This window comes from Nyctereutes procyonoides, unplaced genomic scaffold (genome assembly GCF_905146905.1).
Source record: "Nyctereutes procyonoides isolate TBG_1078 unplaced genomic scaffold, NYPRO_anot_genome, whole genome shotgun sequence".
Classification (NCBI taxonomy): Eukaryota; Metazoa; Chordata; class Mammalia; order Carnivora; family Canidae; genus Nyctereutes; species Nyctereutes procyonoides.
Window position 1 is genome coordinate 3,407,316 of NW_026575044.1, and position 23,352 is coordinate 3,430,667.

The 23,352-nt window shown below is 42.3% G+C and overlaps 1 protein-coding gene across 1 annotated transcript in view; it reads left to right on the plus strand.

The window, feature by feature from the left end:
* The window catches only part of ADCY10 (adenylate cyclase 10), an 82,743-nt gene that overhangs the window by 49,095 nt on the left and 10,296 nt on the right, over positions 1-23,352 (plus strand). Inside the window, exons 19-26 of the mRNA XM_055323443.1 lie at positions 3,576-3,704; positions 4,899-5,177; positions 5,292-5,582; positions 11,629-11,698; positions 11,964-12,195; positions 15,098-15,205; positions 15,627-15,802; positions 19,654-19,810. Of these exons, the coding sequence (XP_055179418.1) occupies positions 3,576-3,704; positions 4,899-5,177; positions 5,292-5,582; positions 11,629-11,698; positions 11,964-12,195; positions 15,098-15,205; positions 15,627-15,802; positions 19,654-19,810 (1,442 nt within the window). The remainder of the gene's footprint in view (positions 1-3,575; positions 3,705-4,898; positions 5,178-5,291; positions 5,583-11,628; positions 11,699-11,963; positions 12,196-15,097; positions 15,206-15,626; positions 15,803-19,653; positions 19,811-23,352) is intronic.

Sequence of the window (23,352 nt, forward strand, 5' to 3'; positions counted from 1 at the left end):
TTGATTTCCCCTTCATTTGTGGAGGCTTTTTGCAGTGGATATAGGATTCTGGTTTGACAGTTCTTTTCTTTCAGCTTTTGGGATGGAAGCCTAGGCTCATCCCTCAGCCTTTGCTGGTGAGAGCAGACATGGGCTACAGTTATTTGTCTGGGGGATTTTTTGTTGATTGTTTGTTTGGCTGAAGTAAAATTTTTATTGTCTAAGAATTTCCTGTCTTGCTAGATGCCTCTTTGCTGGTCTTTTGGCAGAAAGTTCAGGCTATTGTTTGCAACCCTTGTTATTTCTGGATTGTGAGATTCTTCACTCAAGTCTGGGATATAAGGAAATTCACTGCTGTGTTGTTCCTTGGGTCCCAGTGTCTCTAGCCAGTCTGACTTCTCTCCACCTTCAGTGTCTTCTTATATTTGCTTTATATATAATGACAGTGTTTTTAGCTGTAGTTAACAGGGGGAATAGACAAAAACATGTATACTCCATCTTTCCAGAAATGGAAGTTCTCCAGTAAGTGATGGTGATTTCTTTTATAGCTCTAAGCACTGTGCACACTAATATTGCTAAACTTGTGGAATAACAACTCCTTTACTGAGATACATTTAAGGGTGAGCATGTGAATGGAAAATCAGTGTCGTGCTTAGACAAATATTTGTAATAAAGGAACTTATAGTGCTGGTTTTCTATACATAGCAGGATAGAAAATTACCACCTAAAAGTGGTAATAAGAGAAATTTCACACGCAAAAAAATCCTCTTGCTTCCCCATGTCTCCTGAGTGATCGAGTGAAGCTCAGAGGCCTCATGTCCCTCCATGAACTGTGTTTTGGTCTGTGGCTTCATCTGTTGCCTGTCATTTTGTGTATAATGACAGACCCACAGGACCACATGGCCAGCATGGTCACATCTAGAGAAGTGAAACAGACAATTGTCTGAGAGAAAAGCAAGGTTGAGTTAAGAGGTTTGTTTTTCAGAGAATGAGAGACATAAGTTTGCTTTTTAAAAGAAAGCTTTTTTGTTGTTGTTGCTTGTTTGTTTGTGGGTAATCATGATTTAAAAACAGTTAAGAAAGGTTTCTCTTGGCCAAACTAGTTTCTTTTTTTTCTTTCAAACTAGTTTTAAGGAGAATGGATCATCAGGTGGACAATGAGTGCTATGATCATTATTTTTAGATAGGTCTGTTACAACAATATATTAACCATATTATCTTAAGAAGATAATATGTAAACATAAACACTAAAACTGTTCAGGATCTTCTGGGGTGATGAAAAAATTTTGAAACTGGAGAGAGGTTTTGTTTGCACAACAATGTGAATGCACCAAATGCCATTGAATTATAAACATTAAAATGGTTAATTGTATATGAATTTCACCTAAATTTAAAAAAACAATGACAACTAAATACAATACAAGGTCCTAGACTTGATCCCATAATGGAAGAAAAAATGCAACCTGCATTCAAATGCTCCAGAAAAAAATATGTACATATAGAAAAAACAAAGGATATGGCAAATGAGGAAAAATATTAACAATACGTAACTTCGAATAAAGAGTACATAGCTTTATTCTTAGTACACAGTTTTATTCTTACAACTTTTGGTAAGTTTGAAACTTTCCAAATACAAAGATTTTTTTAGAAACATATGCACAAATCTAGTGGTTTCCCACTGAGCTTACAATGAAATCGAACCTCCCAACCAGGACTGGAAACCCCTCGAGAATCTGACTTTCACTTCCGTCTAGACTCATCAATGCTCTGAAATGTGTTCCAGCCACATTGGTTGCATTTCTGGCATTTCTGCTGCTGTGACACAGTATACTCCTTTCCGCTTCAGACCACTGTCCTCTCTCCTCAGGTGCTTCACACAGTTGGCTCTTCTCTCCCTCAACTGTTGCCTGCTCAGGGCATATTCCCAATTGCCCATTGGATCGTCTTCTAGACCCCCTCAAACTCAAACTACTTAAACCTTAATGCACTGCCCTCCCTCCCATACTGCACCTCCTCCTGTATCTCCCAGTTTGATTCTCAGCAACATTTGCATCTCAGCTCCATCATCACCTTGCTCAGACCCATTTCCTCCATACAACGCTTGGTACCACTACCTTGTCCTACCCACCATCACTTCTTCATATTCCAATGATACTGTTTCTTACATAGTCTTCCCTCTTTTGTTCTCTTCTCCCATACACACTTCCCTGTTACCTTCCTACAAGTAGCTGGTGGATGACTGCTATCTCCCTTTCAGAAACCTGTGATATTTCCTCTTTATTTTGGAATAAAGTCCAAACTTCATAGTGTGATGTTAAATGCCCTCCACAATCTGCTCCCAAACCCTTTCTCCCGACATGTGCCCCATCCCCCAGTAGTGCTCCAGCATCCCACACGCTGTAGTTGAGCTGCACTGGTTTCCTTCCAGTCCCCTAATTTGCAGAGTCCTCTTCTATGCCCTTGCATTGATCACCCCTCAGTCTTCCACTTGGATAACCCCTTCATCCTTCAAGGTTCAGCCAAAATACTTTCTCCTCCATAAAGCCTTTCTGACTCCACCAAGACTGAGTTGTTTTTCTCTTCTCTATTCTCACAACACACTTCTCTGTGCTTTTTAGCTCTTGAATCACTCTTTCTGACATTATGACTAATTACTTCAGTATCTGTCTCTATTGACGTTAAGCTCCTTAGGGTTGGAAGCATGAATTATTCACATTTATAGCCTTCACAGGCTATGGTGCACAAAAGGTCTGTACTGTATCAATATTGAACTCTGACTCACATGGCACATGTTTACTGCCTGGAAGCTTAGCTCTTTGTGTACATATCTTATCTCTCCAGGAGATTAGAAACTTAACTGTGTTGATCTTTGTATTTCCACATCACATATCACAGTGTCATGTGATTCAAGCGTTATATGAATGTCTGGAGGAATAAGTAGGTAATGCATTTTGGAGTACTAGGAGACAAAGTTACTAGGCAAGTGTGCTACCCAACCTTGCCATTTTAAATATCTCTTTCTGACTACCATGTTGTAAGTCAAATACAGTCTCCCACAGAACGTGTTTGCATCCGAGTGTTGGTATTTGAATGTGCATGCAAATATATGTTAATACATACTATAAGATACAACCTGATAACCTTTGAATCAAGTTTTTGTAGAACTGCATGTATTATGTATGACTTCCAATAATTCTTACCAATACTTTTGGGGGCAGCAGAACATTTTGAACCCATTTAGGTTTTCATATATTAATTTACTTAAAATGATATTCCAAAATATTTGGCAAGCCAACGCACATCCCTACCTGCTCTTTCTTTCATAAGATCCATCTTGAAGTTTACTGGAAAATCAAGATAAGGTGACTGGATGGCTCAGTCGGTTAAGTGACTGCCTTCAGCTCAAGGTCATGATCTCTCAGAGTCCTGGGATCCAGCCCTTACATTAGGCTCCCTGGTTGGCAGGGAGGTCTGCTTCTCCCTCTGCCCCTTTCCCCTGCTCATGCTCTCTTTCTCTCCCATAAGTAAGTAAAATCTTTTTTAAAAAAAGAAAATCAGATGGCTCTCAAACTTTCTTCCTTTTCATCTCCCTACAGAGAATTTTAGTAGACCTACAGAGGAATTAAAAATACTTACTCTCAGTAATGATGAGGAAATTGAAGAAGTCTGTAACCTCACTAGTGATGTCAAATTGCAAAACTTGTCACCACCAGCGTCATTAAAAGGTAAAGAAAATTTGACCCCGTGTTCCTTTTCCAGGACCTGGACTCCCCTTGTCCTTTCTAGGATGACTGTCTGCAAGGGAGAGAGAAAGACCATAGCAGACCGTGGTGGTTATTTTCTGTTGCCCCAAGCAGTCGAAATTGCCATGGAAGGTTTAGGTTTTCTGCCTCTGCTTTGGAGCCATCTGCTCCCCTGAGCATATTCTGATTTGAACAAAGTTTAGTTCAACTGCATAAATGAAGTACAGTACATTTTTCATTAAATCAAAGCCAAATAATGAGAGAGAAAATCAAATCCTGAAACTTTCTGCCATTTACTTTTATAAGAAACGACAAGCATGGAATTTATATCTGAGCAGTATTATTCTTTAAAGAAAAATGACTTTCGAGCCTTGTTCTAGTATGAATTAAGCTCCAGACATGCCATCTATAAAAAACTGAAAGTGTTTGAAGGATGGCTTAAGGACACCTCAAGGTTCTAAGTCTTCAGGAAAGCATTTGTTTCATTCACTATGTCTACGAAAGTAGGAAGGTAGGGTAACTTGGCTTCTGCCAAGTGTTTTGTGAACAAGTGGAGAAAGTGAGATTTTTGTCTTGAAGGCAGGTGATATAATGAAAGGACATCCTGGTCAAGATGTCCAGGAAGCCATGTGACTGTGACACCCAAGCTTAAGTGAGAAGTTGGAAATGGAGCTCAAAGCTCTCTGGCTCTTTATTATGAGCATAGAGATAGTAGTAGATGTCTCAAGAACAAATGAGTCTCCGGGGAGGCTGAGAGGAGGCTTGTGGCTAGGAGGAGGCAGAGTCAGTGAGGAGGACAGACAAGGCCCAGCTGGAGAAGTGAACATAGCAGGTAGATAGATGGCAGGTGCTCTCCTCTGACTGCCATGGCCTACCACGGCCTCCCCTCTCCTCACAAACCCTGTCACACTTTAGCCCAAAACCCAAACACCTCGAAATCCATCTCATTCTTGTCTGGCCGGTATGCTGTGCATATTTCAGATAGCAGCACCTCCCTCTTTTGTACTCGCAACACACATGCTGTCTGTGAAGTAGGTAGTAAGCAAATCTTTTTTGGTTTAGTGTGCCTGGGTTCCTGTGAAACAAGCAGTATAGAGTAGGACAGTTGTCCATCTCTAAGTTGTATTTGCTACAGACAGGTAACTGGTTCCCTCTTGTGTGGCTTTCCCCCTGCAGAAATCTCTCTGGTTCAGTTGGACAGCATGAGCCTTTCCCACCAGATGTTGGTGAGATGTGCTGCTATTATCGGCCTGACCTTCACTACAGAGTTGTTGTTTGAGATTCTCCCTTGTTGGAATATGAAAATGATGATCAAGGCCCTGGCAAGTCTAGTGGAATCCAACGTCTTTGATTGTTTCCGGAATGGCAAGGAGCTCCAAATGGCTCTAAAACAGAATATAGTCTCATTCGAGGTGAATTATCGCTCCCTGTCTCTGAAGCCCAGTGAAGGAATGGGTGAGTAAAACTTGGAAGTACACACATTTTCTGTCAGTTAAAGGCACATCTGATCAAAGAACTGATGTGTGTGAGGGCACAGGGGCTGATCTGTTACCCTTCTTTTCTCCCTAGCTCATGGTGAGGAGGAAGAGCTCCGTGAGCTGGAAAGTGAGGTAATCGAGTGCCACATCATTCGATTCTGCAGGCCAATGATGCAGAAGACAGCCTATGAGCTGTGGCTGAAGGACCAGAAGAAAGCCATGCACTTGAAATGTGCCCGCTTCTTAGAGGAGAGTGCACACAAATGTGACCACTGCCAAAGTGGGGACTTCATTCCCTTCCACCACTTCACAGTGAACATTCGGCTCAACAGTTTGGATATGGATACCATTAAGAGGATGGCTAAGTTCCAGGGACTTAAAGGTAAACATACTTCATTCCTTGTTAGTCCTAGCTATTCCTGGAGAACAGAGTGGATTTGGACCTTGAGGGCTTCAAGTCCCTTGAGGGGACTTTAAAGCTTTACTAATGGCGAGAGTTGTGTAGGTCACTGGAGTGGGTAAGGGAGACATGTGAGTAGCTGAGTCCACCAGAAATAGTCTCACTGTGAGACTGTCAGAGTTTGAGGATTGGGACTCTGGCAAATGGGTGCAATCAGAGCTCAAAGAATATCCAGAGGAATAAAACTGACCCAGAATAATTCACACCAAGGGATGGAATCCAAGGGTGGGGGTGGGGGTGGTGGGTGGGGGTCTCACATGTTGAAGCAGAAACAAGAGCAGGAGGGACTACTGTTTCTTGGCAGGTAAGAATGTTGCTTTGGCAGTCAGGTTTAAAACGAGGTTCCATCAGAGAAAAAATATGAGTGGGGGAGAATTATGCAGACATAAGCAGGTTAGGGCCCCAGAAAAGGGGGCTTGGGCTCAGAGCAGGGATTCAAGACCATCTGTGAAGCAAAAGTGAGAAAGTTACAGTCTTATAGCACAAATCAGCCACACAATCTAGGAAGACACAGGAAAGGATTCAAGGGGTATCAGGAACTAGGGACTCACTTAATGTAGGCATGATGGATGTGAGGCTCAGGGCAGCAACCCCGACTTCAGCCCTCCCTCATGGTTGACCAGGGAGCGCCAGAGGGCTACATGCTCTAGCCAAAGGCCTTGGTGATTATGGCTAAATCTGGTTGGGAAAGCAGAGGCCACAAGACAGAATTCTTATATTATATGGATATTAAAAATTGGAAAGAGGGATGCTTAGGTGACTCAGTGGTTAAGCATCTGCCTTCAGCCCAGGGCATGATCCTGGAGTCCTGGGATTGAGTCCCACATTGGACTCCCTGCATGGAGCCTGCTTCTCTCTCTGGCTATGTCTCTGTCTCTCTTTCTCTCTGTGTGTGTCTCTCATGAATAAATAAATAAAATCTTTAAAAAATTGGAAAGAAATTTATGTAAAGTGCCTAGCACTAGTAGGTACAAAAAATAATTTTTTAAAAGATTTTAATTATTTATTTGAAAGAGTGAGCAAGCAAGAAAGAGAACACGATTGGGGGAAGGAGTAGAGGGAGAGGGAGAAGCAGATTCCCTGCTGAGGAGAGAGCCCAATGTGGGGCTCAATCCCAGGATTCTGGGATCATGACCTGAGCCAAAGGCAGATGCTTAACCAACTGAGCCACCCAGGCACTCCCCAAAATAAATATTTATTTTCATTCATTCTTTATTTCACATGCATTCTCATTTGATCTTCACGTTAACCTTTCAAGGTGGAGGGTTATTTTCATTTTATACACAAGAAAACTGAGATTCTGGAAGATTCAATAACTTTTCCAGTGCCACAGAATGAATGATAGACTATTCAATCACAGGTCAGTCTCATTCCCAAGCTCATGGTGTGCCCAGTACACCTGAGCTTCCCAAAGTGCAGGGTAGGACCTTGGGGCAAAGCTGGCAGGGGAAATTGGAAGAGGTTCCTTGGTACAGCAGTCAGTGGAGTCAGAGAGTGAGGAAGGCAATGCCCTCTCAGGACTCGATTGGGGAGAAGGCAGCTTTGCACTGTGGCACAAACTTATTGTTGACCCGGTACTAAATCTTGCCTGTCTCCCTTTTCAAAAAAGAGTAGTCAGGCTTTAGGTTCAGAGCCTTAGAATCTGGATCATGAGGGTTTCTCTGGATCAGATGAAAGAAGAAGCCAGCCTAGAGCCATTTTAAGTTCTTCCTACATTCTCTTGGAAGGGTGAGAAGAGCCTTAGTCCTTAGAATGGAAGACTCAAAGAAAATAACAACTTTTAAGAAGGACTTGAGGACCAAGAGAGGACAGACTCCTACAACAAAACCGGCAACCAGAGGGTGGGTGGTGAGGGTGGACAAGGATGCAAGTGCAAATCCAAGAAGCTTCAGGGACGATCCCAACACAGGGCCCTGTTCAAGGAACCAGTGAAAGTACTGAGGGAGAGGTTTGGCTGAGGGAGATAAGAAAAAGAGAAAGCAAAGGGCACCTGGGTAGCTCAGTCAGTTAAGCATCTGAATCTTTTTTTTTTTAAGATTTTATTTATTCATTCATGAGAGACACACAGAGAGAGAGAGAGAGAGGCAGAGACACAGGCAGAGGGAGAAGCAGGATCCATGCAGGGAGCCTGATGTGGGACTCAATCCCGGGACCCTGGGTCACGCCCTGAACCAAAGGCAGATGCTCAACCGCTGAGCTACCCAGCCATCCCTAAGCATCTGAATCTTGATCTCAGCCTATGTCTTGATCTCAGGGTTGTGAGTGCAAGCTCTGTGTTGGACCCCATGCTGGTTGCAGAGCCTACTTTAAAAATAAATAAATAGGGGACTCCTGGGTGGCTCAGTGGTTGAGCATCTGCCTTCAACTCAAGGCATGATTCTTCAGCTCAGGGTGTGATCCCAGAATGCCTGGATCGAGTCCCACATCGGGCTCCCTGCATGGAGCCTGCTTCTCCCTTTGCCTATGTCTCTGCCTCTCTCTGTATGTCTTTCATGAATAAATAAGTAAAATCTTTAAAAAAATAATATAAACGAATAAATAAAAGAGAAAGGGGAGGGAAGATTCCAAACTGTGTGGAACCTGTGGGTAAGTCTGTATCTGTAATTATATCTATACATTTTGTGGCAGTGAGGGGTAAAATCACAGTTGATTTTTGTTTAATATTTATTTATTTACTTACTTTAGGGATGGGGGAGGGACAGAGGAAAAGGGAGGGAAAGAATCCCAAGCAGACTCCCTGCTGAGCATGGGGCTTCATCCCACAACCCCCAAGATCATGACCTGAGTCACAATCAAGAATCAGATGCCCAATTGACTGAGCCACCCAGGCATCCCCACAGTTGGTTTTAAGCAGGCTGACTAGGGCTGTCAAAGAAAGCAACTTTAGTTATTTTTGGATTCTCCAATGTATCTTAGCAGTTTCACTCCAGCACTTCTCTGACCTCTCCTGTCTTTGACTAACGTCTGTGCTGAGGGGAAAAGGGTCAGTGTCCCCAAACCCCTGCATTGTTCAAGAGTCAGTTGTAGTTGGAAGAGGTTCAAAGACATGGCATTAGGTGTAGATTAGATAGGAAGTTGATTCTCTTTTCAATTCTCTCTCAATCCTTCTTGAACACTGTTATTTTCTTCTTAAGTTTTGAACCCCAAAGATCTGTAGTCCATGGGCTTCCTCCTGGGCTCTGTCCTTCAACTCGCTCTACCTACTTCATTAATGTTCATCAGCAACCACTCCTCTGGCTCCTTTGTCTTCCAGACAGGTGTTGAAACCCCACCCAACATTTCATTTACTCATTCAACAAATACTGAGGTTCTACTGTGTGCCAGACCTGCTGCATGCATAAGGATACATCAGTGAACAAAAGATCATTCTATTGTGGAGAAGTGATAGAGGAAAAAACATAATAAAGAAGTAAAGTCTATAGTATGTTACAAGGGGTAAATCCCATCCCAAGGAAGAAAACTGAAAAGTGTGTTGGGTAGGGCAAAGGGGATTAGGAATGCAGAGCCATTAGTGGAGTCCTCATTGAGAGGTGAGATTCATAAAAACAAAACAAAACAAACAAACAAACAAAAAAACAAAGGAAGTGAAAGATTTTGTCTTATGGATGACTGAGGAGGAACATTCCAGGCAAAGAGGATGCTCCTGCCTAAGACAAGAATCGATCCCTTCCATTCTATACATAGTGTGTTTAAGCTTTTTAAGACTATTTTATTCTCATTTTAATGGCATAAAATGTCCTGGACCTGGAGGTGCTGGATATAAACAAAAGAATTCAATCTGTCACCTTGAACCTGAGATCTTATTTCTAGGTCTTTGAAACCATGAGATGAGCAAGTGATATCTTTGCTTTTCTCCTTTCTTGAGAGCCTACAATCATTTTTTATGTATTTTTTCCTTTTGAATTTTACAGATCCCCTTTAAAGTAGGGAAATTTAATAAAATATGTCCATAATGAAGAAAATCGAGAACTAAAAAAATATTATTCACCAAGGGGTAAATGATATAATGACAAAAAGCATATCTTGTACTCCCCAACTTTGTTCCCTTTTCTGGCCTATGTTACTGGTCTCTGCATCTCATTCTATCACTATTACCATTTGAAACATAAAAAATATAGAGATGTTGAAGGAGAAATAGCATTTTATTTTCTTACCGATCTTTTTCAACAAATGTGCATTTTATTCAGTGGATATTTAAAGCTGCTGAGAGGTGTAATAAGATGTGGGCAAACATGTGACCTTTGGATCTGACAACACAGTAACCACTGGTAACCTTTACAAGAACAATTTTAGAAGAGTAGAAGAAAAAAGCCAAATTGAATTTATTCACATCTAGTCATTAGAAATACACTAGCTGGCTATCTAGAAGGAGAGATGGGCACATTATTCCTCACACAGTATGATAATAAGGACCATGAGGTAGGTCTGCTCAGGGCACGTGTGTCCCAGGCACTAGATCTCTGGGGACAAGGGCACAGAAGGCTTTCAAAAGAAGGTGATAATTAGGTGCTTAAACTGCATTTTTATAAGTTACAAGATCTGTGGAGCGATGCACTGGCCTTGGACCTGGGAGACCTAGGTTCTCGTCCTGCCTCCATCCCTAACAGATGATCTGAGACCAGTCCCTTCCCCTCCGTGGGATTCTTCCTTCCTTCTACATTAGCTAGATCCAACCATCCTCATTTGTTTTCTGTTTCAAGATCATTATGGAATTTTCTAACCTTCTGGAGTCTGAATGGGCTGAAGGTTTTCAATTCAAGGTTCTCCGTCCTTTAGTTAGCCTTTGGAGTATGTATTTAAACGTCTGTATTTCCTCCACTGGAAACAGATCATTTACTCATAGTTTTAGTTGCTGCAGGGTAAATTAGTTAGGATAATGTTATCATCTATAACCAAACTGCCAGTGGCTTAACACTGTAGGAGCCACTGCAGGTCACTCCAAGATGGGCCATTTTGGCATGAATATTATTTTGAATTAAAAGCAATCCAGGGACACTTGGGTGGCTTAGCAGTTGAGCGTCTGCTTTTGGCTCAGGGTATGATCATGGAGTTCCAGGATCGAGTCCCACGTCAGGCTCCCCACATGGAGCCTGCTTCTCCCTCTGCCTGTGTCTCTGCCTCTCTCTCTGCATATCTCTCATGAATAAGTAATAAAAATATTTTTTAATTAAAATAAAATAAAAGCAATCCAAATCCAGCAGATTCCAAAAAAGCTCTTTACCTGCCCCTCAACTGCCTGCTTTACCAGGAGGAGAGCTATTGACAAAGATTTTTTTTAACCTAAGAAACTTCTCTGCACAATATGGCAACCTTTGTTTTTCAAACATCTCCTCTCACTTTCGTGCTAATGGTCTTTCTCCCCTTTGTATCCTCCGACCTTCTACCTTCCTTCTTAGCTCATATAAACTTCATGTTTCCTCACTGTGTTTGGAATTTCCATGTCTGCCTGTATTCCCCTCATTGGCAGTTATTAAATTTGATTTTCCCCTGTTTATCTGTCTCATGTCAATTTGATTCTTAGTTCAGCTAATTGGACCTCTGAAGGGCAGAGGAAATTCTTCCTCCCCAATGACACAATAGAATAATTTTTTTCCTGCACATATAATGATCTAAAGAAAGTTTTGACAAATGGCCTTGACCTCAATAAGTCAGGGACCCAGGCTCCTTCCATTCTGTCTCTTTACCATCCCTTAGATTCTCAAAATTGTTTGCTTTCTGGTGGAAGCAAAGGGTAGAGAAGATACCAAACAGCTCAGAGGTGCCATATATTTCTTATGATAGAATTCCATTTTAAATGACTTATGCGGGTTCACCTGAGATGCAGTAGAGACTGGGAAATATAGAGCCTGGATGGGCACCAGGAACTGTGTCAGAAAAGGGGAACAAGAGTCTTTCGTGGACACCAAACATTTCTGCCACGTGGAACATTCTGTGATCCATGCAATTCATTTGTTTGTTTATTTTCTAGCTGAAGAAGAGATCACCTTTTCCAAAATAGAGATTCCTAAGAAACCTGAGCTATTTCCTGAAAATCTCAGGTACAGGCATTTGTAATCGTTTAGGAGGTAGAACATAAACAATTGTCATTAAGTTCAGAATACTGTTGAAATCATCTGGTCAGTTCTTTTTGGCCCCTTTGGTACAGTGGGGAAATGTTGGGGTGCATGCATGGTGACTTCTGTCAGTAGCATCTACATTAGATTTGATTATCTTGCTCTTTTATTCGTTTTTAAAGATATTTTCCTATCAAAAGCCAAGTGAAGCTATAAGTTATTACTCCTATTTATTTCTGCATTTGGACAGACCTGAAGAAATAAGAGAAAAAATCTTGAGTTTCTTTGACACCATTATAACAAAAATGAGGACGTCTAAGGAAAACATCATTCCTCTGGAATCTTGCCAGTGTGAAGAGATCGTAGAGATCGTCATCATGCCTCTGACCCACCATTTTCTGGCTTTGGGAGAAAACAACAAAGCCTTATATTACTTCCTAGAAATTACATCAGCTTATCTTATCTTGGGTGATAATTACATGGTAAGGTGTTTCTACTGAGGTCTCCCCAACCCTTGAGACAAGTTAGAGACCACAGAGCCCAAAGAGAAGCCCTAGGCTTCTTTCTTTATTATTTCATGTTCTTGATTCCTGCCAGCACCCCTTTCCTTTGAAAATCAAATTGCTAAAAAGAAAGAAAAGAAAAGAAAAGAAAAGAGAAAGAAAAGAGAAAAGAAAATTGCTTAGAAGGGAAATGACCTGAGATTGAGAAATGAAAGTTAGAACAAATTGAAACTAGCATTATACATCAGTTAAAATATTGTTACCTTTAGAAACTTGCCATAAACTGTCTACCTCTATGGGATGGGGATAGATGTCATATCTCATTCTCTAAATGATGCAAAAAGGACTATTGGTACTAATGCTGCTGTTTCAGCCGAGTCTTCCTCCTCAGGGCACTTGCCTTCTGTCCTCCCTAAACACCGTGAGCTCGGGCAGCCCAGATGGCTCAGCGGTTTAGCGCTGCCTTCAGCCCAGGGCATGACCCTGGAGACCTGGAATCGAGTCCCGCGTCAGGTTTCCTGCATGGAGCCTCCTTCTCCCTCTGCCTGTGTCTCTGCCTCTCTCTCTCTCTCTCTCTCTCTCTGTCTCTCATGAATAAATAAATAAAATCTTTGGGGAAAAAAAAAAAGAAAACACCGTGAGCTCAAGCTCAACTACCTGTAGGTCTTTGGATAGGTATGAATCTGGTTGTGATCCCCAAAAGAGCTCACCCACTTTAGTCTTCATGTAATTTGTGCTAAATTACCATACATTCCTTTAGACCGCCAAAACACTAGTGTTTCTCCAACATAATTGTAAATAACATTCCAGGGCAATATGTCCCTAGAAATGTGAGGATTCAATGTATGTATAATGAAATAAAAATAATTTATTCTTAAGTAAGGTGGGAAGCACTGAGCTGAATAAAGCTAAATAGGTTTCTTAACTGCAAATATTTCATAGCATTAATGTGCTAAGATACATGCAAATCATCCAGAGGGTCAGGCTAGTTCTGGGGCATACTGTATTTCTCAAATTTACCTGACCCTAGATCACTTTTCATAGAGCAGCTGGCTAGACTAACATTGCATGAATTCACTTTGGGAAATGCCCGTCTGCACACGATGTAATGAGCACTGGGCATTATATAAGTCTAATGTATCACCGACCTCTACCTCTGAAACTAATAATATATGTTAATTAATTGAATTTAAATAAAAAAGAGGGCAGCCCCGATGGCCCAGCAGTTTGGTGCCACCTTCAGCCCAGGGTATGATCCTGGAGACCCAGGATCCAGTCCCAGGTCGGACCCCCTGCATGGAGCCTGCTTCTCCCTCTGCCTGTGTATCTGCCTCCCTTTCTCTCTCTCTCTCTGTCATGAATAAATAAATAAAATCTTTAAAAATAAATAAATTAAATAAATAAATAAATAAATAAGAAAGAAAGAAAAAGAAAAAAAGAAAGAAAGAATAGATTAAAAGAAGTGCCCTTCCAGCCCTTGCTTCATCTGACTCGAGCCAGCTTCAGAAATAGCTTCACATATCTGAATAGGCATGCCTGCAGTTCATGTCCACACTGGTGGTCTGTTCCAAATTTACAATAGCTTTTTGATCACAGCAGCCTAATCGACCCTCATACCTTAGATTTTTATAAAAATTAAATCATTAAAAACGTTGGTAAGCCCCAGTTCTCTCAGGATTTATGTTAAAGATGAAAGTTGCCCATGCACATATAAATATATAATATAGATATAGATATGAACATATATGATATATGTGGAGATATATATTATATATATATATTATATATATATAAAAGGGGGATATGGCCAGTGAGTCCCAAAAAGAGAAGGTTTATGTAGCCCTGGGAGACCAACTTGCTAAGCACCTGCATTTCAATTAGCAAGGACTGAGGAATGGTCAGGAAGACAACGATTGGAAGCAGAGCCCCGGTTCAAGTTACCCAGAATGTGCCATTTGCATCCTGTCTCCTTTCAAAAATAAGCTATTACGTCCATGACTGGAAGACTGGTGGTAAACTCATGTTTTCCTCTTCTGCCTCCCACTCGTAGCCATTTAGCTATTTGAGACTTGAGGATATCACCTTCCCCTATTTTACTCTTCGTATCTGACCTTGCCTTGGTACTCACATGTACCAAAGCTGTCCTGTCTAATGGTGTCAAAGAAGATTTAAAATGAAGTGGGGAGGGCAGCCCGGGTGGCTCAGCGGTTTGGCACTGCCTTCAGCCCAGGGTGTTATCCTGTAGACCTGGGATTGAGTCCCACGTCGGGCTCCCTGCATTGACGTGCTTCTCCCTCTGCCTGTGTCTCTGCCTCTGTGTGTGTGTGTCTCTCATGAATAAGTAAATAAAATCTTAAAAATAAGATAAAAATAAAATAAAATAAAATAAAATAAAATAAAATAAAATAAAATAAAATAAAATAAATTGAAGTAGGGAAAGTTGCTCAGGGCCTTACCTTTCTCTTCCACCTTCTAATGATGGCCCTGGCAAAGGAAATGGGAGTGGTTCATAAGTCACTCCAAAAATTGAGACCAACTTCTCATAGATGTGGGGATGCCATTAGGAGCAGTGGGTACATTGTTGGAAATAGGGGCCATCGAGGGTGGAACTATTCAGAGGAGGATACTGTCCTGGATTCCTCCTCTAGAGCAAGTGATCCAGCAGACACAGATGGGCATGCAGGTGGCCAGGATCTTCACTGGGATCTTTATCCACCCAGAGCTGCCAGAGTGGAGGCCCTTTCTCATTAGGAGCCAGGGTGGGGGTGGAAGTAGACCTGCCGTGGCAGCTGCTTTTCTCCACTCAGGAGAGAGTGGGCTGTGGCCCTCTGCGGCCGGACCCCCACTGACTCAATACTCTGTGCCCCTGCGTTGGCTACAGGCATACACATATTTGAATGAAGGAGAGAGGTTGCTGAAAATGCTCAAGAACGACAAATCCTGGAGTCATACTTTTGAGTCAGCTACATTTTATAGCCTCAAAGGTCAGGTAAGAACCCATTACAAACATGGCCACCCACTATTTCGGGGACATTATAGAGAGACAGCAGAACCCATCCCTGTCTTTCCTGCAAACCCCCCCCCCCCCGCCCATCGCCAAAAATCCTCCCCCGGACTGTAGAACCTCAGTCCTGCTACTCACACCTCCTTGCCATCACTTGCCAGCAGCCAGCTCTTCTGGTTGGCGTCTTTATGAGATGTTTTTTAACTACCTCCAAAAATGGGCATCCATGGGTAAACATGTTCTCAGAGGTAAATCATGCACATAAAGATGGGATGCAGAATCCTAGTCATCCAGCCATCCTTCATACATTCATAAACATTTCCTGTTATGCCAGGCACAGGGGGATTTTGTTCTTGTGGCTTGAGTTACCTTTTCTCTCTCTTCTCCCCCTTGCTTCTCACTGCAGGTCTGTTTCAACATGGGCCAGATGGTGCTTGCTAAGAAAATGCTGCGGAAGGCCCTGAAGCTTCTCAACCGAATGTTTCCTCACAACTTAATCTCCCTGTTTCTTCAGTCCCATTTAGAGAAAAACAGACACTTTTACTATGTGAATCAACAGGCCCAAGAGAACTCACCTCCAAGGTAAGGGAAGGAGGGAGGTCTCACTCTTCCGAGAGAGACCTGCACATACTCCATCTGCCTGCAATGTCTGGGCCTCTAAGAAGCACCAGAAAGCCTGGTGGCTGTGACGGAGGCTCAAAGATGTGGGAGGGAGCCAGTGCGGGGGGGGGTGGGGTGGGTAGGGGAGTGGGGGGAGTGGAAGGGTGGTGGGTTGGCTACTAAGCGAGGTTGGGGTTGGCCCAGAACACAGAACACTTCACAGCAGCTTTTGTGAAAATGAGTCCAGATGACAAAAACCTCAGGGAGCCCTTTGCAAGATGAGCTCTGGTGCCAGGCCCTAGTCGGTCCCATCAATCCCTCTGGGCCGCCGTGCTCCCCTGGAAGCTGCACCTCTGCTCCTAGGGCCTCGGTCACAAGCCCTTTTCCATTCATGGGTAGGACACCGAGTATTGTCCCTCCCCCAAAATGGCATAGAAGGTCCCAAAGGCCTCTGTCAGAGGACAAACTGCCCATTCATCTGTTATCTGGATAGGGATATGGGAGTGTCCATCAGTCACAATTAAATCACTAAGATTTATACATTTCAGTGCATGTAAATTTTGCCTATAAAGAACCATCAAAAGTAATAAGGGGGACACCTGGGTGGCTCAGTTGGTTAAGCGTCTGACTCTTGGTCTCAGCTCGGGCCTGGATCTTGGGCTGTGAGTGCAAGCCCTGCATTGGTAGTTGTTGAAGCTGCATGTTCAGTGCATGTAGTTCATGATAATTTTCTGCTTTACTGTGTATATCTTTGAAATTTTCCACAACATGAGTTTTTGGATACAGTCCACCAATCCCAATCTGTACCAAGGGAAATGCCACCTAGCTGGGGATTTGGAGGGCTGACAGGGGACATCTCTCCCATGTTAGGAGAGGCCAGTAGCAGTATCCCTACTAGTTCTGCCTGAGATGCAAACATCTATTTCTAGGAGCCAGTTGCTATAGCACTTTCTCCACACCACCACGCCCGCTGCCTTCTCCCAAAAGTGTTCCCTTAAATGTGGGGAAGCCTGGGGTGGAGCTGAGCTCCTTTGCAGCTTATGGGGCAGGCTCCTGGGAAAGGGCCTGCTGTCTCAGAAGCCACCAGGAGGGAGTTGTGGGGAGAGTTCAGCAGAGATCTCTCTAATAGGTGGGAGGGAATCAGAGTTTGGTCACATGTAGATTTGTCTGATCAAACACAACATACCCGAGTACCTGGGTGGCTCAGTGGTTGAATGCATGTTTTTGGCCCAGGGCATGATCCTGGAGTCCTGGGATCGAGTCCCACGTCGGGCTCCCTGCATGGAGCCTGCTTCTCTCTCTGCCTCTCTCTCTCTCTCTGTGTCTCTCATGAATAGATAAATAAAATCTTCTTTAAAATATTTTTTTAAAAAAACACAGCATGCCTAATTAACTTTGAAGTTCTAATCATTTTTTCACTGTTTTGTTTTGCTTTAGAGAGAGAGACAGAGTGTGTGTGTGTGAACAGGGGAGTGCAGAGGGAGAAAGAGAAAGAGAAAATCATAAGCAGTCTCCACGCTCATCATGGGACCCAATGTGGGGCTCAAAACCACCAGCCCAAGATCACCACGTGAGCTGAAATCAAGAATCGGATGCTCAACCTACTGGGCCATGCGGGCGTCCTGAATCATTTTTTTAGGAGACATATACATCTCCTAGAAGATATTTAGGATGTATGCATTCTAAACAAGTTATTTATTGTTTTTTGAAATGCAAATTTACTGGGCATCCCACATTTTCATCCCCTACATCTGACAAGCCTAGTTAACAGCATATTTTGTAAAAGGAATAAGAAGTTACTCGCAAAAGGGAAAAGAAGTACTGGTGGGGAAGAAAGTGTAGAGCTTGGGTTTCCAATACCATCCGGCCAAAAAGTTCTGATCTCAAAAATGAGCACAAGAAACAACTCAAATGTAGGTCTCTCATGAACGTCCTATGCTGTAAGGAATTGTACCCTGTCCATGTTTCCTGAAAAACTTTGAAAAATACTTTCCACAACACAATGTCAATGCCTAAATGTTAAGTACCTAGAATTCTTCTTTAAAAGTCTCCGGGGGGGGGGGGGGGGGCAGCCCTGGTGGCGCAGCAGTTTAGCGCCACCTGCAGCCCAGGGCATGATCCTCGATTCTCGGGATCGAGTCCCACGTCGGGCTCTCTGCATGGAGCCTGCTTCTCTCTTTCTCTCTTTCTAATGAATAAATAAATCTTTTTTAAAAAATAAATAAATAAAAATAAAAGTCTCCGGGGGGGGTGTCTCCAGGATATTGCTTTCTTCCTCCTTTCTTGTTTTCATTTAAAATAAAAACACCTTGTGTTTTTTGGGCACCCAGGTGGCTCAGTAGGTTAGGCATCTGCCTTCAGCTCAGGTCATGATCTCAGTCATGGAGCCTCACATTGGGCTCTCTGCTCAGTGGGCAGTCTGCTTCTCCCTCTGCCTCTGCCTCTGAGCTCTCCCTCTCTCTCTCTCAAATAAATAAAATCTTTTAAAAAATAAAATCTGCTTTTTGATAAATATTTCCAATTCTCTTTTGTTTTCTTGGTTTTGTTAAATCACTAATATCAAAGCCAATTTGCTTTGGTTCCCATTTTTATCATAAATAGAAGGGACTGTTGGCTACATTATCAGTTAAATGGCTTGTTGAAGCCAAGATTGAGAATCCACACATTCTTCGTAGGTGGTCATCCATCCTCCCCTTGAATACCTCCAGCACAGGAGTTCAACACTTCCTGTGACATTCCATTCCATTGTTGGAATGTGTGTTAGTCTGCTCAGGCTGTCATAACAAAATGCCATAGACTAGGTGGCCTATTGACAGCAGAAATTTATTACTCAAGTCTGAGATCAAAGTCCCAGCATGGTCAGGGAGGGGCCTCTTCAGGGTCACAGACTTTTTTTTTTTCCACAGACTTTTTAATCTTCATATGGTGGGAACAGGCTGGAGAGCTCTGGGGTCTCTCTTTTCTCTTTTAATTTTTTAAATTGTATTTATTCATGAGAGAGGCAGAAACAGGCAGAGGGAGAAAGCAGGCTCCTTGCAGGAAGCCCTATGCGAGACTCGATCCAGGATCCCCGGATCACACCCTGAGCCAAAGGCAGACACCCAACCACTGAGCCACCCAGGCATCCCTGAGGTTTCTTTTATAAGAGCCCTAACCCCATTTATGAGGGCTCTACCCTCATGACCTTATTACCTCCCAAAGGGCCCACCTATTGTTACCATCACTTTTAGGGGTTAGGATCCAACATATGAACTGTTGGAGATACATTCAGATCATAACAGAATGTGATTGTTAAAAATGTTCATTTCCTTTATTGAGTTGAAAGCTAGCTATGCTCACTGGAGGACATGACACACTGGAATGGCCAGGCTGTAAGTAGACAGAGCTTGAGCCTTGGCACCACCACATTCTAGCTGTGTGACTTTGGGTTAGTCACTTAACCTGAGTCTCACCTGCTTACATAAAATGGGGTTCATTATTTCTTCCTTTCTTCCAGGCTTGTTATCAGAATCAAATGTGATGAATTATATAAATGTGCTTTTTAAATAACTTCATTTAAATGGCAGTGGCCTGACTGGGGACAAGTGATTTGCATAAATTATCTTAATGAATCCTCACAAAGTTGGTCTTATGGTCTCCATCATGTGGTGGAGAAAATGTGCTTCAGAAAAATTAACATACCTGTACTTTACCATCTTGTAAAGGAGGCAGGACTCACACTCACATCTGCTTTGACCACCCAGCCAGTAATGAGGACTCTACTTGCATTTCTCTCAAACATGCTGGTGACAATACCTTCTTTCTTTGTTCCATGTGCGTATTTTATCTAATAGGAAGAGGAGGCTGGCACAGCTCTACAGGCAAACAGCCTGCTTCTCCTTGCTGTGGCAAATCTATAGCTTAAATTATTTTTTTCACTACAAGTATTATGGCCACCTGGCAGCTATGATGCAAGTGAATACGGCACTGGAAACTCAAGATGATTTTCAGGTAGGGTGTTCTTGTAGCTGCTTTTTAAATTTCTGTATCTCATTTAGAGGGAGACTCCTACTGGGAGCCAATGGGGATTCAAAATCACAAGAGTGTAAAAAAGCCCTTCCTGGCTGGACTGTTTTGCCAAGGCCAGCAGTTCTCAAACACTTTTGGTCCCAGTATCACTTTGGACTCTTAATAATTACTGAGGACCTCAAGGCTTTTTTATTTCTATGGGTTGTATCTACTGAAATTATAAGAAACAAAAACTGAGAAATTTAAAATATATTTTTAAAGAAAAATAAATCTCAAAAAAAATTTAAAAAAGAAAAAAGAAAAATAAATCTCTTACATATTAACATAATCAACATTTTAATTGGGGGGAAAAAAGACCAATGTCCCCAAACAAAAAATTTAGTGAGAAGAATGGCATGTATTAAATTTCTGCAAATATTTTAATGTCTGACTTCATAGAAGATAGCTGGATTCTCAATCTGCTTCCACTTTCACTCTGTTGCAACATCAGATGTTGCCCCTGGAACACTGCACTGTAGGCCAGTAGAGAATGAGGGTAAAAAAGGAAAATGTTAAAGGATAGGTCTTTTTTAAAAAAGATAAAATTGTGACTCATAGACATACAAAAAGAACACATATCAAAGATCCTGTTAAACACATTAATTACTGAGAACTAGTATGTTACAACTGGTTCCAAGGAGAATTTAACTTATGACTGGATGTAAAACTAGTCTAGTCATGAGGCAATAATCTCATGCATTCCCCTAAACACTTATATTTCTATGCTAATTTATAATTTACATTATTAGCAGTTTTCTGCCTCATAGAGAGCTGTAAAATAGCCTAAAGACAAGGTAACAGAGGTAACCTTAATGAGTGAGCTAGACAGGACATCCACCGAGTTTTGTTTGTTTTGTTTTGTTTTGGTCTGGCACCATTTTTCCTGACACAGATAGTGCCTTGATATCCTGAAGCTAGCTTTGCCCTCTTGGTGCACTCCCTGAAATGCTCTAGGGAGGTCTCAGGACCACAGTGGCAGAACTACTGGTCTAAATTGTTGGGGAAAAATAATTTCCTCTGCCCTTCAGAGTCCTCCTTGACTGCACTAAGAATCAAGTTGACATGAGATAGATTAACAGGAGAAAATAAAATTTAATAGCATATGTATGGGGAGTCCGCATAGACGTGAAATTTCAAAGACATGAAGGCAACATGAGGCTTATACGCTTATACACATTAGGGAAGGGGTTGGGGAGAGGGGAGGAACCATCTTCCTCCCCTGCCAAGGGGAGGAAGATGGTTAGCAGGAAGGTGAGATGTTTGGAAAACAAAGGTGTTGCTCAGTTATGCAGATAAATTTCTGAGGTAAAGAGGAATCTCTGTTAGTAGCTCTCTTCCTGGTAAAGCAGGCAGTTGAGCAACAGGTAAAGAGCTCTTTGAAACTAATATAGCACTATATGTTAATTATATTTCAGTTTAAAAAATAAAACAAATAAATGTGTTTAAACCAAAAAAAAAAAAAAACTTTTCCTGAATGCTGGATTTTGATTGCTTTTGACTAAAAATTATGTTCATCTCAAAATGGCCCATCTCAGGGTGACCTTCCCTTGCCCTGTGAGGTCATAAACTGAGAAATCTTTGGCTAGATGCAGGAAACTCCAAGAGACAAGATCAAGAAATTATTAAGCTAGGGCAGCCCTGGTGGCTCAGCGGTTTAGCGCTGCCTTCAGCCCGGGGTGTGATCCTGGAGACCCGGGATTGAGTCCCATGTCAGGTACCCTGCATGGAGCCTGCTTCTCCCTCTGCCGGTGTCTCTGCCTCTCTCTCTGTATCTCTCATGAATAAATAAATAAAATCTTTAAAAAAAAAAGAAATTATTAAGCTAAATCCAGTTCATCTAATGAATGATCTGGTTCTTTTATAAAAATGCATCAAGTCAGGGCAGCCCTAGTGGCGCAGCGGTTTAGCGCCGCCTGCAGCCTGGGGTGTGATCCTGGGGACCCTGGATCGGGTCCCACATCGGGCTCCCTGCATGGAGCCTGCTTCTCCCTCTACCTGTTCCTCTGCCCTTCTCTCTCTCTGTGTCTCTATGAATAAATAAATAAATAAAATCTTTAAAAAAAAATGTATCAAGTCTAGGTTCCTTCTGGAGCAGTAACTTTCTCTTGAAGTGATTAATTATCAAGAATTAAGGGAAATGGTCAAGCCACTCTGCAAATGTTGGAGGAGCTTAAATTCCTAGCCAGGAGTCTGTCCCCAGCATATTAGTACCTTTCAAAAGCTGAGAAGACATAAATATGCATAAAGCCCATCAAATATAGCCCTCTGCCCATCCTCCTCTTGTGGCTCCCTGTGCTTAGCAGAAGGTCATCTCCTGCATAGGCCCTTCCTGACCACTTAACCCATTGACTCTTCAACCTGTCACTATTTTAGTAGCTCTTAGTACCATCTGACATTTTCTTGTTTGCTCCTTTGTTAGTGTGTAGCCTGTGTCCACTACTGGCCTGTAAACTCTGTGAGAGTGGGGACCTTGTCTGTCACCTTTGTCATATCCTGAGCATCAATAAGAGTGTCTGGCACATTCTCAAGAAACATTTAGTGAATAAAATGCTTTACTTCCCCTTCATATTTGCGAGGTGTCTCTTAAAAACATGGTGGCACTAGGGGACAGGAGACCATAATGGGAAAGCCAAAATTGGAAAGTGAATCAAAAGAGGCTTGTTAACAATGTGGCCATGACTGAGGGCAGAGCAGCCTGGCCAATGCTCCCCTGGGTGCTCAGAAGCAGACGAGACACTCATTGTTGGATAACAGAAAGACCCAGAATGAGCCCCGAGAGAGTAGTTTCCGGAACTTCACCTATCTGTGGTGTGACCACTGGCAAACCACATAACCTCCGAGCTGTGTATTTTCCCCATAAAGTAAAGCAATTGGACTCTGAGTCCTGGGCTCAGTCACAGCTTTGGACATTTCATTTGCCCGCCGGTCCTCTCCTGGTCCACAATTTCCAGCTGCCCTTCCCTTGTGGTAGCAGCATCTGAAACACAGCCCGGAACAAGAATACAGGAACTTCCTCAGATTGACTTTGTGGTTTAACAAATGCCCCCAGACCTGTCTGTAACACAGACTTTGTGGACTGCTTATTTTGTGTGATTTGAAGAATTCTACAGAAAAAAAAAGTTCTCTTCTCCTAAATGCCTCCCCACTAATGGGGCTTCCTTCTATCATTAGGAACACTTTTTTTTTTTTTTTTTTTTAGCTTTCTCTTCACCTGTCCCTAAGCATTTATATTCTGGGGCAACTTTATCATTTAAAAGAGTTGCTTATAGAGTAAATAACCGACTTCTCAGAAGTCTCTCAATTCAGTTTACAACCACTCTTTCCTCTTTTTAAAAGTAAACAAACCAAACCCACCCTTCTTTTTTGTTAAATAGAAGTATACACACTTGTTATAAAAATTAAACATCACATAAATGTATAAAGTAAAAAGTAAAGTCCCTCTTGTCCCTCAGATTCCTCCCCAGATAGGCACCATGGAGTGAGTC